The sequence below is a fragment of the Pyrgilauda ruficollis genome, unplaced genomic scaffold (genome assembly GCF_017590135.1).
Source record: "Pyrgilauda ruficollis isolate IOZ18807 unplaced genomic scaffold, ASM1759013v1 scaffold5, whole genome shotgun sequence".
Lineage (NCBI taxonomy): Eukaryota > Metazoa > Chordata > Aves > Passeriformes > Passeridae > Pyrgilauda > Pyrgilauda ruficollis.
In genome coordinates this window covers 924,252-940,775 of record NW_024526599.1, presented here as the reverse complement: position 1 = coordinate 940,775, position 16,524 = coordinate 924,252, and the positions used below count along the sequence as shown (strand labels likewise).

The following is a 16,524-nucleotide window of genomic DNA, read 5'->3' as shown; positions in this document are numbered from 1 at the left end:
AAGAGCATTACATAGCTGAGGATAAGAATCTGGAATTATGACTGTCAGAGAAGTTTCCAGGGAAAGCCCCAGAGGTCTGAACGTTGGAGAACAAATGAAGTGGTATCAACACAAGGGAGTGATGATGCAGAAATCTTGGCAAAATGCTGAAGAGATGTAGATGTAAACTATTAAGTGGTAAAGCATATGTGGCTTTCAATTCCTGGTCTGGAAGTGTTGGCAGTACCCAAGAAGAAGATGCAGGTTTGGCCAGTGTTACTGCAGTGGGACCTCTGCTATGCAGAGATTGTTGAGTCCTGCTTTGCCAAGACATACTCCATATACAGGAAGGCAGTAGAGTCCTCACTGAGACATACAAATCATGGTTATGACTATTTGTGGGTTTGGTAAATCAAGTGCAGATAAAAAGCAGAAAATATCCAACCTGAGGAATTCTTATATAAGGACATGACGAAGTTGTATCTGCAGCAGCAGCTGGCACTTGAGACTGAATTCTGTATCTGATTACAGAAAAGGAATTCAATAAGGTCAGCACTGGAGAGGAAGAGGTGGTGATTAGCATCTTCTGGACAAGCTGAAACTTTACCAACTCTTTAGTCAATGCAGGTTGTAGTAACATACCTCCTTTTTAAGTGTATGGGTCGAACTTGGGAAATTTGCCCAGTGTTGTTGGTTTTCCCTTAATCTATTCTGAATGTGTTCTACAGCCTCTTCTCCTTTTTTCCCCTCCATATTTCACAAGGAATAAGTACCATGAAGCCGCTGACCATTTTATGGTTCATGGCACAGCAGTTATCTCTTCTGATAACTGTCTTCAGGGTGAGTCTGCTCAACCTGCTGTGCCAGGGGATTTACAATATAATTAATAGAATTTTTATGTGTAAGCCACTCATGCACCAAATGAAACTAAACCCATTTAGTCCTGGTTGGTTACCTTTGCACATAGTTTTCCATCACTGTGTGTGTAAAATAAATGGGTTTGGAGGTAGTGGCATACAATATTACTTTTGAGAAATATTGTACCTGAAAGTAACTGGGGCATGACATTTACACTTGGATTTGACAAGTTTGCAGACAGATTGGGTATAATATCTAAGAGCAGTGAACGTTTTAATGCTAATTCATCTTTTGCAGATAAGGAGTCTGAAGTTTCTTTGGGTTTATATTTTTACATACTGGCTTGAAACAAGTGTTTAACTTAGCAAAAACTGTTAGTGTTCCAAGCTATGACTGAAATTTCAAAATTACCCTTTTTCTTTAGAAAAGCTGCTTTCTTGCCTCCAGGCATTTTTGTAAAAGAAATAAAATGTAACAACTGTCCAAGTCAAGATGAGACCTTAAACTTCCACAAATCTGCTGATAAGAAAATAGAAAGATACTTGTGAAAACATTTTGCAAGAGGAAAAGATATTGTTGTTTTCTCTCTCACCCAGATTTTTTCACCAAGAGATTTTTGAGGGATCGTTCTTTCTGAAATAATTTCCAAACCATAAAAATAGTAATCAGTTATCTCAAAATGTTCACAGTCACTGGACATGTAGAATATATACTGAACTGCTTTGAAATTCAGGTTTTCTTGAAAATACCTTCAATAGAGTCATACACTGAGCTCAGCTGTGCAAATACCAACCAGAGGTCAGGCACTTGTATTTTTAGAATAATGTGGCTGGGTTTTTGTGGGGATTTTTCTCTTGTTGGTTTTCTTTTTTTAAAGAATCTGAGGAGTTTTCTTAAGTGTTCAGAAGCAGTCTGTGGATCAGTCTCCTTCATTGAGCAGAGATGGCATAAGGGTTCTAGTTCATAATGCCATGTGGCTTGATCTGCCAATGTCCATATTGTGTAGAAAATATGAGCCAAAACACATTCTAGTATTGTGAGGGCATAGAAATTCATACCCTGAGTATGAGTTTGAGCAGCAAGTTAATATAGCTTTTAATCACATGAGACCACCAATATGTTAGTGATGGTGAGTCCTGATCTTATTTGGAAAAAATTATTTTTTTATCTCTTTATGTATTTTTATATGAGATCTCTAATTACTCTAAAGTTCTGGTTGACTAAACATTTAGGTCAAATACAGAACTAGCTTTCCTTGATACCAGTGTAAGAAATGGTAATGTTAGTATATCTTTTGGATGTCCTTTTTTGCAGAGGGCATGGCTTCATGAAATGTCCATGAAGATTTGCTTTACTGTACTGAACCATGAGAAAATTAAAAATGATGGAGTTTAGCCCATGGACTGTTAGAATAAATGGTGATATCAGGCTGCTCAGTTCCAGTTGTTCAGCTCTAGTCCAATTAAAAAAAAAAAAAACCTTTGAAAATTTAATGATGGTAGGATTTCAAAGGATGTATTGTCCAAGTAGAGACTGCATCTTGATAATGGAAATAGGTCTTCAGAGGTGAATGTTTGGGATCAGAACAGCTAGTATGGAATGTCTTATTGGATATGGAGGGGAGTGTTGTAATCAAAGATGAGGAAAAGGCTGAGGTACTTAATGCCTTCTTTGCCTCAGTCTTCAACAGAAAGACTGGCTGTCCCAAGGGCAACCAGCCCCCTGATCTGGTTGACAGGGATAGGGATCTGAAGAGACCCCCTGCAATCCGGGAGGAAGTAGTTATTCCTGCTGTGCCGCTTAGAAACTCACAAGTCTCTGGGGCCAGATGGGGTTCACATGGAGGTGCTGGGGGAGCCGGTGGAAGAGCTGGCCAGGCCACTCTCCATCATTTATCATCAGTCCTGGCTAACTGTGGGGATCCCAGGTGACTGGAGGTTGACCAGGTGACACCCAGCTACCAGAATGGTCAGAAAGAGGATCTGGAGAACACTGGCTTTGTCGGCCTGACCTTAGTGCCAGGAAAAGTTACGGAACAGATCACGTTGAATAGGATCATGCAGCAGGTACAGGACATCCAGGGGATAAGGCCCAGCCAGCATGGATTCAGGAAAAGCAGGTCCTGCTTGGCCAACCTGGTATTTTATGACCAGGTGTGGCTGTCCCAAGGGCAACCAGCCCCCTGATCTGGTTGACAGGGATAGGGATCTGAAGAGACCCCCTGCAATCCGGGAGGAAGTAGTTATTCCTGCTGTGCCGCTTAGAAACTCACAAGTCTCTGGGGCCAGATGGGGTTCACATGGAGGTGCTGGGGGAGCCGGTGGAAGAGCTGGCCAGGCCACTCTCCATCATTTATCATCAGTCCTGGCTAACTGTGGGGATCCCAGGTGACTGGAGGTTGACCAGGTGACACCCAGCTACCAGAATGGTCAGAAAGAGGATCTGGAGAACTCTGGCTTTGTCGGCCTGACCTTAGTGCCAGGAAAAGTTACGGAACAGATCACGTTGAATAGGATCATGCAGCAGGTACAGGACATCCAGGGGATGAGGCCCAGCCAGCATGGATTCAGGAAAAGCAGGTCCTGCTTGGCCAACCTGGTATTTTATGACCAGGTGCCTGCCTAATGGCTGAGGGTGGTGTTCAATTGGAAGTTGGACTTGATGATCTTGGAGGTATTTTCCAACTTTAGTGACTCTATGATTCTTAGTCTTTTCTCAGCCATCTGTGAATGACATAATAAATATCTTCTGTCCTTTATCTCAGATACGTGAGAGATTTCTTGCTTATCAGGGCTAGAAATCATTATCTAGAAGCTGGTTTTATATTGGTTTTGGTCTAGGTGAAATGAGATACCACCCAGAAGCCATACTTAGGTATTTCCATAAAGTAATTTTCTACTTTTGGTATGTTTAAATAAATTTTCCTGTTGGCTTGGATGGCACAGAACTGATAATATCTCTAAAATACCTTAAGCAGGACAGATGAAGTTCTAGAAAAGACAGGAACTCAGAAGTTTATTTTATTTTGTTAACCTTTATTGACTTGAAGATTAAAAACATTCCTTGAGTCCTGTTAAAACAGGTTCAGATAGAGATACAATATTCTTTTCTAGTTAACCCTTTCCCCTGTTTACTTTTAATATATTTGCTACTTATTTGCTGCCTGGTAGAGAGAAATCATTGCTTTGCAAGTTCTACTCTTCTATGCTGACAGACTATTTCGAAATTACCTAATATTGACAAAAGCAGTCCTGGAAGCAGTCTGTTTACTGAAATAACTAAATACAAATGTGTGTGTATATATAAACATAAGCTCTCTTTTCAAATTGAAGTATTGCTTCACTTGTTCTATTATAGGCACAACTTTTATAAACTATGCCATAATAAAGGGAAATTAAAAGTGTGCAAGCAGTAATTTTTGACATGATTTTTTAAGATGAAAATTTTAAAAAGCCTTCTTTTAATATATGTGCATTATTATTAGTTAATATATTTCTAGGAAATATATAATAAGTATTTTGAGCCTTTTCCTGCTCCTAGTGACAATGCATGGAAAACCTGTATGTCCTTAGAATCAGCACCTCGATCACAAATTAGAAAATACTAGTTACTGAATTATGATTAAACCATGACCATTAATTTTTCACCCCCTTTAAAGCCATTCTATTTTGTACTATATGGGGGATTTTGGTTTTGGTTTGTTTGTTGTTGTTTGGGGATTTTTTAAAGAAAGGAACAGGTTTGCTTCACACAGTAACTAGTAGTATGTAAACTAATGTGATTTCTTGCCTTCCTCAAAAGCAAAACTCATTTTTTTTTGGAGTGAGGTCAGGTTGACATTACTAACTGTAATGAATGTAGGTAAATCAGTTGCATTACAGGAAGATTTGTTCCCAAATGTTTTGCGCTGGTAATTTTGATTCTCATTCCACATCTTGTCAAAGCGAAAATATATAGTAATAGAGTGAAGGCATTATGTTCATTAAATACAATTTTGCATAATTTAAATTCCATTTAGTGGTATGAATTTTTTCTGTTCTTGATGATTCTTATGTCTAAAAGCATATTTTCTGTTTTATTGTGTGTTACTTCAAACATATAGCAGACACAGTGTGCTGCTTTAATTTCATACTTTAGCAGTGTGGTTACACTCATGGTTGTTTCTTCTGTTGTTAATTGACCGGTTTAAATCGAATTGTAGATCAAGTTATATAAGCTTTATCTAGCTACTGTTTCAAACTGCACTTTTAGTGGGCTGCAATAAGAACATTAAAAAAGCATTAGTGATTCCTTCTGTTAACACAACTTTCACTGAAGCAGAATCATTGAGAAAACCACTGGACATCCGGTTTAACACCAATTTGTCTGTGAGCAGTTAATTTAATTCCTAAGACTTTGTTTCCTTATCTGCCAGAAGGCAACAGGGGTATTTACCTACTCCATTCCTGGGATTAATTATCTGCACTTCACTGGCATTGGGCTGTTGTGGCTCCCCTGTTTTCCATTAAGGAGAAAGTAGGGTAACAAATTGGAGCAAGGTAACTTGGCTCTGTAACTAGGAGAGGTTAAGAAACATCTCAGATGGTGCTGGCTGCCAACTTTGTTTAAAGCATCGGGACACTCAGACTTGAGAGTCAGAGTTCACAGGAGTGCCCTTTTGGCTGTGAATGACTCTCTAGGGCCAAGCTATGCCTTTGATGTTCAGCTCCTGAGGTTCCCTTGGGGAATGCAGAACAGCTGTGACACTCCAGAGAAAGTGCCACATACCTGCTCCTGAGAGGAGGATGTTGTCATTCCTGTCTTAAGAGCAAGGCAGTGCCTGTCTTCGCTCTCCACCAGTTGGTTTGCATCTTGCCCCTTTTTAGTAATGCCAGAGGAATGGTGAGGAAGGAAGTCTCTGTACATCCTGTTCCTTTTTCTACAGCCCTGTCCTGTGTCTGAAAATACATCATGTAGTTGTTGTATCTCAAACTACAGCTGTCACGCAGAAGTGCTGCAGCACTGAACATTTGAATTAGACAAATTTGATTGAAAATAGCTCTTAAAAAATTAATCCAGTCCTAATAAACATCAGAGAAGAAGCTTGAACCACTTACCTGCATCACATAACTGCAGCAGGTGAAAAACTGAGGATAAGCATAAGCCAAGAGAGAAGATTTTTGTTTTGAGAACCACCTTGGTTATGGGCCAGCCCATCTTGCAGTTGACTGGATGCCTACCACCACTTTCAGTGAGAGTAGCAGGTTTGCCTTCAGGAACGATATTTTATGGAGGTCAGACGTGGGATCATTCATCAGAACACATAATTAATTGAGTTGTGTAGAAAAGACATTTTGCCTCACTGAAAATTCATCTAATAATAGGACAAAAGTAGAGAAGTGTTTGCTTTATCCAGTTTTATTCAGTTTGAATGCAGTGTCAGGTACGTCTCACAGAGGTCATTATAGGAAATAATGCTTTTACAATGATCTGTTTATGCTAGATCTTAAACACTGCATTTTTACTATTTTTTTACAAAGTCTGAATCATTATATAATGTATTCAAATCAGAGCTCTTTTCACCTAAGTGAAAAGAAATTTCTGGATTCTTGTCTTGTTGTGTACTGTTTTTGTTAGCAGATTTGCTGCTGGAGAAAGCAGCAGTTATGATAAAAAGGATTATATAAGAGATCTCCTGCTGTGAGAGTCTGTGGCACTGTACAGGGTGATACCAAACACTGTATTCCCCAGGGCAGGTACAATAATTAGCCACAGGACTGGCACTCAGTCTGGGGGATTAATTAGTACTGGAGGTGGTGTTGGAGAGAGGCAGAGCAGCCATAAAGAGTGTCAGGATCACTCTGGCCTGAAGCCTCTGTGATTTGATGTGAAATAGCAGCAGCTGGCTGTAACCTTAGGAAGTGCAAGAGAACAGCAGGTGGTAATTCCTGTCTCATTTACCATGTCTTCGCAGGAACATGCAAGCTTGTGCAGCTTGGGTTTATTGGCAGGTCAGAAGGAAAATCCTAGAGAGGACTGTGACATTTACTATGCTGAGCAAATGCAGCAGTCAAACTGGAGTGTGTGGAGCACAGTGTAAAACCAGTAACACCGCTGCCTAATGTTATCATACTTGCCTCTGACAAGGTTATGATGACCTTACAATATTGACCTCATGTGGACCAATGGACAGAGCTGAGAGTACTGTGAAAAATCTAGGATAGCTAGTGGGAATTACATCCTTCAAGGCTGTGATGAATGTAATAGGATAACTATTTCATCTAATTAAAAAATCAGACAGGGGGAATGTTACGATGTTCTGGCATCCCTTGTTTTTCTCAATAGCCATTGTATGGGGCAAATAGGCTTTACCTGCACTTTCAGGTGGGTAATGCTGTTCCATGACTGTTGGCCTCCATCAGGCATCGTGTTTTGCTTGGCATTTGGGCAAAAATGGCAGTGAGGCATGCAGCAACTGTGCTAATTTAGAAATTGTAACCAGCTAGCATTTCAGGGTGAGCTTGAGTAGCTGTCAGCAGAGGAATTTAGTAGACCAGTGGTCGCTGTTGATGACTGTAGTGTTTTGTATTCTGTTAGGGCCTCCCAGGGTGTGGAACAAGAACCCTTCCTATGTGCAGTTCAAGAATCAAACCAAATAAAGAGAAAATTGAGTAACTTTGAATTCGTCGTTCAGAACAGCTTTCGATAGGGAAAAAAAAATAAAACAGATCCAGGGGATATTTGTGGCTATATTTATAGCAGAGTGACAGGAAAGGAAGAGAACTCTTTTTGTGGCAAGGATAGCTCTTTTTATGCCTTTTTAGAAGCTCATTGTGTGCCAGCATTATCCTTCATGGATGCCAGAGGGTGCAATGCCTTCTAAAGCCTCCCACACATGCAAAAACTGTGGACCTATTGTAGTGTCTTTGCTGGGTTCCATTTGGTGTTCCCATGTTTCTGGCTCTTTCCAAAGACACATGTTACTCATGGGGAGATGATCCAGGTCCAAACTGGCATTGCATGTGTCTGACTGTTGGGTCTAAGATTATGACCACTTTGGGCAAAGGAAGGAAAGCTTTGTTCTTCTGGGGAACAAGCTGGAAGAAGTAACTAAGCTGCAGATGGAAGAATGGGATGGACCCTTTTCTCATGTGTTGTTCATGTTGTAGGCAGAAAATTGCAGTAGTGACAGCTAATCTTGAATTTGCCTGTGTGGTGTTGGGAAGCTTTGGGAATGCTGGGGCTGGACTGTGAAGTGCTGAATGTAAATGGTTCTGTGTACAGCTACACAAATCTTTGCAAAGTCTTTCATTTCGTCTCAAGGAGAAAGAAAACCTTTCATGACAAACCACTGAATTTCTGAATAAACACCTTTCTTAATTAATTCTCAGTTCTCCTTCATGTTGAAGATGAAATAAAATTAATACGAGTTTTAAACATTAAGTTGCCAACATGCTAATTTAGAGGTAACTGAAAATTACTGTGCTGTAATTCTAAAGACTGATGAGTAAAAATGAAGTTGTTTAAAAATTTTCTGTTTATCCATTTTTTCAATAAATGTCATTTATTGCTTGCTATTCAGATTTATCTTATTATGTAGGTTTCTTGTTTGTGCTTGTTTCCATTACATGGGTGTTGCAGTTTTATCTAGAGGAGAAATAGATCATGTGCACAGCAGGGCTAATGAGTCACAGATGTAAAGATTCTGACACATTACTCTCTAATAGCTTCTTTAATTTATATTCCATAATAAGATAAATGAAAACTTGATACATCTGTTTCCTAAGTGATGTATCATTCCAGTCTATCAGTGTCTCAGGAGTGAGTCCCTTTATATGTTGTGAGTTTTAGCCTTTTTTGGTTTTGTTTTCTGTTTATTTGTTTCTAAAGAGGAGATTTCAGGTCACTGAGCAATGCAGTTACCCACATTGTGGTTCATCCCAGTGAAGTGGGAAAGCTGCATTTAGCCACTGGCTTTATAGAATCAACTTACAGCTTCATCTCACGGGTGTAGAGCAGGAATAAAAATGCTAAATGCAACTCCAAGATGCTACTGAAGTACATGTATGCATCAAAAAGTAACTCTGCCTTTTCTGTAAAGACTGGTGCAGTCTTTGTGATCCACAGGCTCTCTGGTGTGATGAACAGAGCAAGTATTTGCCACATTAAAAGAATCTGCTGCAGCTGAGAGACCTGGCAGGCTGCCCTGGCTTTTGGTGCTCCCCAGCAGGCCAGCTGGGCTGCAGAGAGCTCATGTGCTCCAGCAGCATGGGCTGCACCAGCAGAGCCTTCAACACAGGACTCCTCAGAATGGCCCTTGCCTGGCAGCAGGAGCCGGGTGCAGCCTTCCCTTTAGGAGGTGCTAAGCTGGCATATGCAGCTCTTTGCTCCAGGAGGAGCCCCCAGAGGGGCTGTGCTGCCAACTCTACCTCATAAAGGTGGTCTGTGGCCATACAGAGGGCTTAGAGCTCCCTGGATGTATTTTATTGAATGTTCCTCAGCCTAATGTCTCTCTGCCATTGAACAAGCCTCTGCTTCTTACAGTGTGTGCCATGCTAAAGGCGAGGAGAGGACTTAGGCATTTCCTCCTCTTCAGGAATTCACTGCTCAACTGCATAAGGTTTTGGCTTTATCAAAAGGTTTAATTCACACCCTACAAGGCAGCTCAAGAAAGGTGTTGAACTGAGAACAAAATTCACCCCCTTATAGTGTGACAGCAGGCCACAGTCACCACACTCTTCCCTTTTTGTGCCAGTACAGTACAAGATCTGCACATCTTGGTAGAGTAGAATATGAGAAACCATATGTGGCATATAGCAACTAAGGGGGTAAAAATGGATGTAAAAATTCTGCTCTGTATGTCTTGAAAAGTTTGACCACAGTCATTATGGACGACCCAAGATCTAGCAGTAGATTTATGTTCAGTGTTGATAGTTGTGTATGTGCTGCCAATTTATGTGCTGAATGTCATATGTTAAACAGAATGTGAAGAGCAGGATATTAATTATGTAAAGCTCTTCAGAGTATACTGTCATTGCTGTCAGTTTCTGCAGCAATCCAGAGTCAAGGCTTTCCACATAGATCTCAAAGTTCAGTAGTACATTTCAATTGAAAATGGCTCAACCGTCTGCTGGCTGATAGTCTTAACAATTTTCAAATTATCATAACAATTCATTGTAATTTTAAGTAAAAACACCTTCATGGGATTGCTCCTTCTAAAATCTCTTGATATTCTTGTTGTGAAGTCTCAACTTACGTCTGCAGTGCAGTGCAGACCTCGCTCTGTTTCCCATATGACAGAGAGGCCGTTCCCTGTCTGTCGGCAGTGTGGGGTGTACTAAACGTGGTGTTTGCTCTGTTTGTCTGTTAGTAAACTGTCTCTGTGATGTTTGTGCTGTGCTGTTCTCGTACCATGTTATGCTGTGTCCCTAGGGTCTGCCAGGCTTCCCCACAGTTGCTGCTCTGCACAGTAATCAGATCCTCACCGTCAAGGTTTGTGGTTGACATGTACCTGTTCAGTCAGGTCTCTCTGTATCAGCATAAAAGTGCACATGAAAAATTGTTTTTAACATGAAATACCAGTGAATTCTTGTGGTGCATCTAAGCCAACCCTCACTGCCTTTGCATTGATCTAAGTACTTCTGATGCAGAGCGTGGAATCAAATCTATAACTGTGTACCCCTGCAAATGCCTACATTCCCCATGGTCTTGGTCAGTATTTTATTTTCAGATGAGTTTTTTCTGTTGTTCTGCTTCCCTGAGGCATACATGAGTGTGGAACATGTCAGTGAACTCTATACTGGTTACACATAAAGTCAGATATTTGTGTTAGATATCAGAGATATCCAGATTTTTTCAAAGTGGATTTGCAAATTAAGCAGGAAGCAATCTGGTCAAGCTGGAACTTCAGACCTTATAAAAATAACACCATTCTTCATGGCACACTATGCTGGTTAGAAAATCTGACTGAAAGTTGAACTGGTGCTTTGTCTCTAGAAGCTTTGCTGAAAGAACAATATATAAAAATACTGATTTTTAGAGCCTGAGTAATGAAAAAACTAATACACATGCAGAATTCTCATGCAAAATCTGGGGAGAAAACAGTTATGCATTTATGTCACTGTATATGATTTAAATCATAGCAGTATGTCCTGTACTTTATTTTTCCAAAATAAAATGCACAGTTTCTTTCAGGCAGAAGCACCAGTTCATATTATAATAGCTGTTACAAATCTAATGAATATGTCTTTATTTCTTTCTCGGGCCTTCTGATGTCTATTCTTCAATTCTCTCATCTCTGACCTTCAACCTTTGACCTCACCTGCCTGATCAGATGGTGTTTCCTAAAATCAATCATGGGTTTCTCTCTGCTGATCAGCAGCTCATTAAACGCCGCCTCATTAAGGTAGTGCTTCATCTCGCTGGAGTCTGGTTCTTCTTTACATTCAGTTTACTCTTTGCTGTACCTTTTTGTCAGATGCCTTCTTATAGCAGGTTGTTCACTTGAAAATGCTTTGAAATGAAGCAACTGTTAATGGTATTAACAGTTAAAATACTGTGGGTGGCTTTGCTAAGTGAGCCATGTTTGAGATGCCAGCAGCTTTTTTCCAGTGGTTTGCAGTGATGTGCTGAAAATAACTAAAGCACCGTTTGGGGCTGTCTTTTCTTTTTTAGAGGGGAAGGTAATATGTTTTGGCAACTCTCTTGAAAATCTACTTTAACAAATTAATAGATAAAAATGAAGAGAGTTAGCTAATTGTCACTATAAAACAGCCTCCCAAAACAGATGGAAAATTATGTACAACTCCATCAAGAAGGAGTTATTTTCCATGCTCAGTTTTGAAATCTATCCATGTATCATTCATGGGCTTGGAAAATTGCTGTGCAAATCTGTATATTTCTCAGATGTGACTTTTCTTCTTCGCCTCAGCTTTGTTATGATTATGCAAATCATGAAGCAAACAGATGCTTATCAAAAACAGTCACTTGCTCGGAGAACTAGATGAGTAAAATATTTCAAGACCAACCCAAATTTTTGTCATATGTGCTGTGGTAAAACAAGCAGTTTAGAACCTTCTGCTCTGTGGCTGATTGCATTGGACCTATACAAACTGTTGGTCTTCAAGGCAAAGTGCTGTTTCTGCCATAAGCAGTGAAGAAGCCACTGCCCACTTCATAGCAGCTTCTTCCAGCCTGTCTTGCACTCTTTGTGGGTGAATTGATGTGTTTTTGTGCGGTTGATGCCTCTAAAGCCAATTTGTGATGAGTTTTTTATTGGTTTAGGGGGACCAAGGACAAGCTGGACCCCCTGGACCTCCAGGGCCACCAGGACCCAGAGGTCCCCCAGGAGATACCGGCAAAGATGGTCCTCGTGGGATGCCTGGCTTAACGGTGAGTTACTCTGTCGCTGCTTTGGTGTGCACATTTCTCTCAAGTGTACGCCAGCGGAGTGTCAAAGACATTTTCTCAGGTCAGATTGGCAAGTAAGACATGTGGAAGCTGAACCACAGGCAGGTCTCAAGGTGTAGCTGAAGTCCCACACACACAGAACAAGTGTATAGCAGGGCCAGAAGTAACGCCAAGCTTCCTTGCCTCCCACGCCTGGCACTTTCCCTACACTTTCTAAGGTTTCTCAGTGATGTTTAATAGCTGTGTGAGGAGAGTCTGCCCCTTTCCATGAGTAGTAAATGTTTCTATTCAAACTTCAAGATAAAACTGAATTTGAGACCTCACAGCATGGATGTGCTTGACTTCTCACTTCTTAATGATTTAACCTCAAAAGTCATGGAATAAGGTAATAAACTGCTAAAGCTGCCCAGGGTATGATGAAGTTTGGAGTTAGATTCTGCCATCTTTAAACAAGAAGAACAGTACCATTTTCTTTGGCTCAGCCCCATACTTCATTAGGATAAGCAGCAGAATCCAGTACATTGTGTATTGTTTGTTTTAGGCACAGGATGAATCCCACACTTTTTAAACAGATGCCTAAACACATGACTTTTTAGAAAAGTATGTGTTTGATTTTAGTTTCATATTTCGTGGCCTCCTTAATTTTTATTCCCTTGAAAGAAGTATCTCTCTTTTCACCATGAATGGCACTGTGTTATCAGTGTGGAAAAGGAATCACAGGCAGGAGAGAGACATGAAAAATGAAATGGCACATGTACAGATGCACACACACATTCACATCCTTGAAAAGTGAAGATTGTGGCCAAGAAGGCACATGAGGAACCAGCAAGTTGAGGACCAGCACTGGAAACAGAAACTGGTTTCTTGAAGAAAAAGCATCACTTGTTACATGAGGCCAGGACAGCATAAATTTTTCCTGCAGGGCCTTTTTAGCTAAAACTGAGAAAGAAAATACCTACACTCCTTTTCTAACCCTATTCAGGTATTAACTGTCTAAATGTAATACAGCATGGTAATAGTAAGATGCTGCTAAAATTTCCTGTGAAATCCAGCAAAGCTGGCTGGTTGAGACATCTAGGACTCTAGAGCTGCTGCTGCTGCTGTTGTTTTGGCTTGGCTTTTTTACCACTCCTGCCGTCATAAGTTCTAGCTCAAGGTTATGAAGTGACATTAGAAATCTGTAGCTCTCATGATGCTTTACTTTGGCAACCTTCTCATTTCTTGTTAGTCCTGTGGCACATCAGGCTCTGGGCCTCTTCTGGGTCTCCTTTGTGTTTTTTTGTTGTGGTTAAATGGATTGTGGTCAGCAAAGTTGGTGCTGGTTTGATCTAGTAAGGGCAAGACTGAAACCAGAATCCATTTCTGACTGCAGTGATAGTGTTTTAATATTTCACATACATAGATGGGGCTGGCAGAATCAGCTGGCCTTGCTAGTTACAGTGTGGCTGTGTGTTGCTTTGTGTTTTTTAGCAAAGGGATCATTAGTGTTTCTCATAACAGGAAAGTCATGCATTTTATGCAGTGAGGTCATTCCATTTTATAATAGTTCTGTAGTGACTTTGTCTTTAGATGGCAAGAGAGTTTCTTTTTATAGTTTTTAAGCTGTGGCTATCTTAAGCCCCATAACATTATGGAAAATCAGTTCATAATACTGCTTTAGAATCAGATACAAACAAGCACTCAGGTAAAAACCATCCAGTTTGCTCCCCCTTGCTGCTGTTCTGTACCCTCAGGTTAAAGTTCCTGATCCTCAGAAGGCTTGTTCCTCCTCCTTGATGGCTGTGTGAAACACAGTCACATAGGAGAGCTGTAAGGGAGAACTTAGCTGAGAGGGAAGGACAGCTTTGTCTTTGAGTTAAAGACTTGTGTGGACCTTATGAGCTGCAAACAGCAGCTGCCCTGTGCTATGAGCTGGGGTGTTGCAGCATCACACAGCTGTAGGAGGGTGTCCACAGAGGGGCCAATGGCCTTTAGGCAGACATTGCCTCTTTTGCAGGGTCGGACAAAGCAGGGCTTCTCTTCCAGCCTGTCCTTCTCAAGCAAGAAGGTTTACAGTCACCACAGCTGTAAGATGGTGTTTTGGGGCAGTGGCTGGCCAGAAATGCATGTGCCTCCATGGCTTCTCGCTCCCAGCTGTCCTTGGTGTGCTTGCAGATGCTGCGTGTTTGCTTCTGAGTGCACACATGGCCAGAGAAGCAGCTCTGCTTCTTTTCAGTTGCCAGGAACAACGACATCAGAACAGCTCTCATCAATTTTATGACAGGCTTTCTTTTATGACAGAAGACCCTGCAGCTGTGCTGATACAATAGTGCATGGACTGCCCTGTGCACTGTAGGGTTTTCAAGGGTGTGATGTATAAACCAGACCACTAAAATGATAGGAGCTCTGGTTTTTTTGGATGGGTATTTTTAGCCTGTATTGTATGACTGATGTGTATGACATACTGTATATGTGTTCATATGGAAAGAAAGAAGGGAAGATAAATTCTGACTGTATGTAGAGTTGTGCCCACAGAAAGAGAATACATTAGGCAAATGATAGGTTACCATTTTGAAAGCCAGTCCAGGTATTTAACAGCTGAGTAATTATTTCATGGCTTCAAAATACCAATATTCGTGGTTTTATGGAACGTGGTAATTGACAACAGTAAGTTCTGCCTGGTGACTGAGGTGATGATACAGACCAGTAATCTTGGAACATATAAACTGTAGGATACAGCACATACGTGAAAATAACCTTTCTCTGTGTCCTTTAGCACAGTGGAATGGAATATTATGTTTGGAGCCAAGGGATAGAGTCAGAACACCAATACTTAACTGTTGCCTTGAGAACTATACCATTACGTGATTGTGAAGTAGTATTTCTTAAGATATCTGTGATTTGAACTACCAGGTTAAAAAGCAAAAAAATTATTATGTTTAATGTGCAGTTAGCTGCCATACCTGTTTAAGAATAAATTTTTTTAAGATAATTTATTGCTAGATAGAAAACTGGATTGAAGATGTGTTGCTGAAATTATTCACTCCTTTTTTTTATTTGAAGGGTGAGCCAGGAAAACCAGGAGAACAAGGACTGACAGTAAGTATCCTTCCCGTTTTCTAAGAAGGTGTAACATGACATATACCTTTTAAAATGAGAAATTTCAGAAAGCTTTATGGCTGTGTATTTGCTGACCTTCCTTTGTCACAGGCTATTTGAGGCCTTATTTGCGAAGAAAACTTAAGAAAGAAAACATCCTCTGTTTAAATACAGTCATCTGTCCCATAAGGCCAACTTCTTTAAGCTTGGAGAAGCAGAAGGAAATAAAACAGCTAAGGGCACAGTGAAACAAAAAAAGAATCAAGCCAGGGGTTCCTAATTCCTGGCCCCTTCTTCACACTGGCTCTGAAGCTCAGCGGTTTCTGCCTTGAGTCAGTTGAGCAGCACAGGAACCATCTACATGTTTTACAGGCCAAAATTCAGTCTGTCTCTGTGGCATGGACTCTGGACCTTTGCCTGACAGAGCAGTGAAGAGACAGCAGTGAAACTGTCAGAAAGTTCTTTTGTTCTGAGCTTTCAGTTTTTTTCCTGTCTGTTTGTCAAACACTTACGATTCATTTGGAATTAAATTGAAGCTCCACTGGTTGTAAATCAGCTTTAGACACAGGTTAAGGCACCATAAGTTTCTGCCTGTCACATATTTCCAGAACAGTGGAACATGCAGTGTTTCTTCTCCCTTAAGATCTCTCTAATGTTCTCTAAACACACTCGTTTTTATTTTTATGAGAGATGACAGATTGTAGCTCAGGGCACGTGGTTTTGATTCCTGAGTGCTTTTGAGGAGAAAGATCATCAGTAATAATCAGCTCAACAATCAGTGCAGATATGATTGCTATCTGAATTTGTGAAGATTTAAACAGGTGAGATGGTATTTTACCTTGACAAATTGCAAAATATTTTCAATTGACAATATCCAATATCTTTTGAAAGAAAAAAATGAAGATTCTGAGACTTGGAATTGTCTGCTGTAATCAGTCCTGTGCTTTTTCATTTCGCAGTAGAGGTTTATCAATTTTAAAATCAAAGCCTCCCAAAGGTACTACCTCATGTTTTAGCATGCTGCTGGGCTCTTTTTTACTCTGTTCTTTTGTTTTCTGAGTGCCTGTGAAGAATAGATGCAATAGCTAGGAAGGGAGCTTTAGTGGTTTGTTTTCTTGTATTTGGAATATTCTCCAGTTTGACCTCTGGACAGAACTCAGGTTCTGCCAAAGTGTCTTGAATCAATTCAAGACCAGATCTGCAGAGTCACAGGATCCTTGA

At 40.5% G+C, this 16,524-nt stretch overlaps 1 protein-coding gene across 1 annotated transcript in view; it reads left to right on the top strand.

The window, feature by feature from the left end:
• Positions 1-16,524, top strand: part of COL25A1 (collagen type XXV alpha 1 chain) — a 295,372-nt gene that overhangs the window by 197,482 nt on the left and 81,366 nt on the right. The window contains exons 10-12 of the mRNA XM_041479910.1: positions 11,150-11,221; positions 12,100-12,207; positions 15,268-15,303. Of these exons, the coding sequence (XP_041335844.1) occupies positions 11,150-11,221; positions 12,100-12,207; positions 15,268-15,303 (216 nt within the window). The remainder of the gene's footprint in view (positions 1-11,149; positions 11,222-12,099; positions 12,208-15,267; positions 15,304-16,524) is intronic.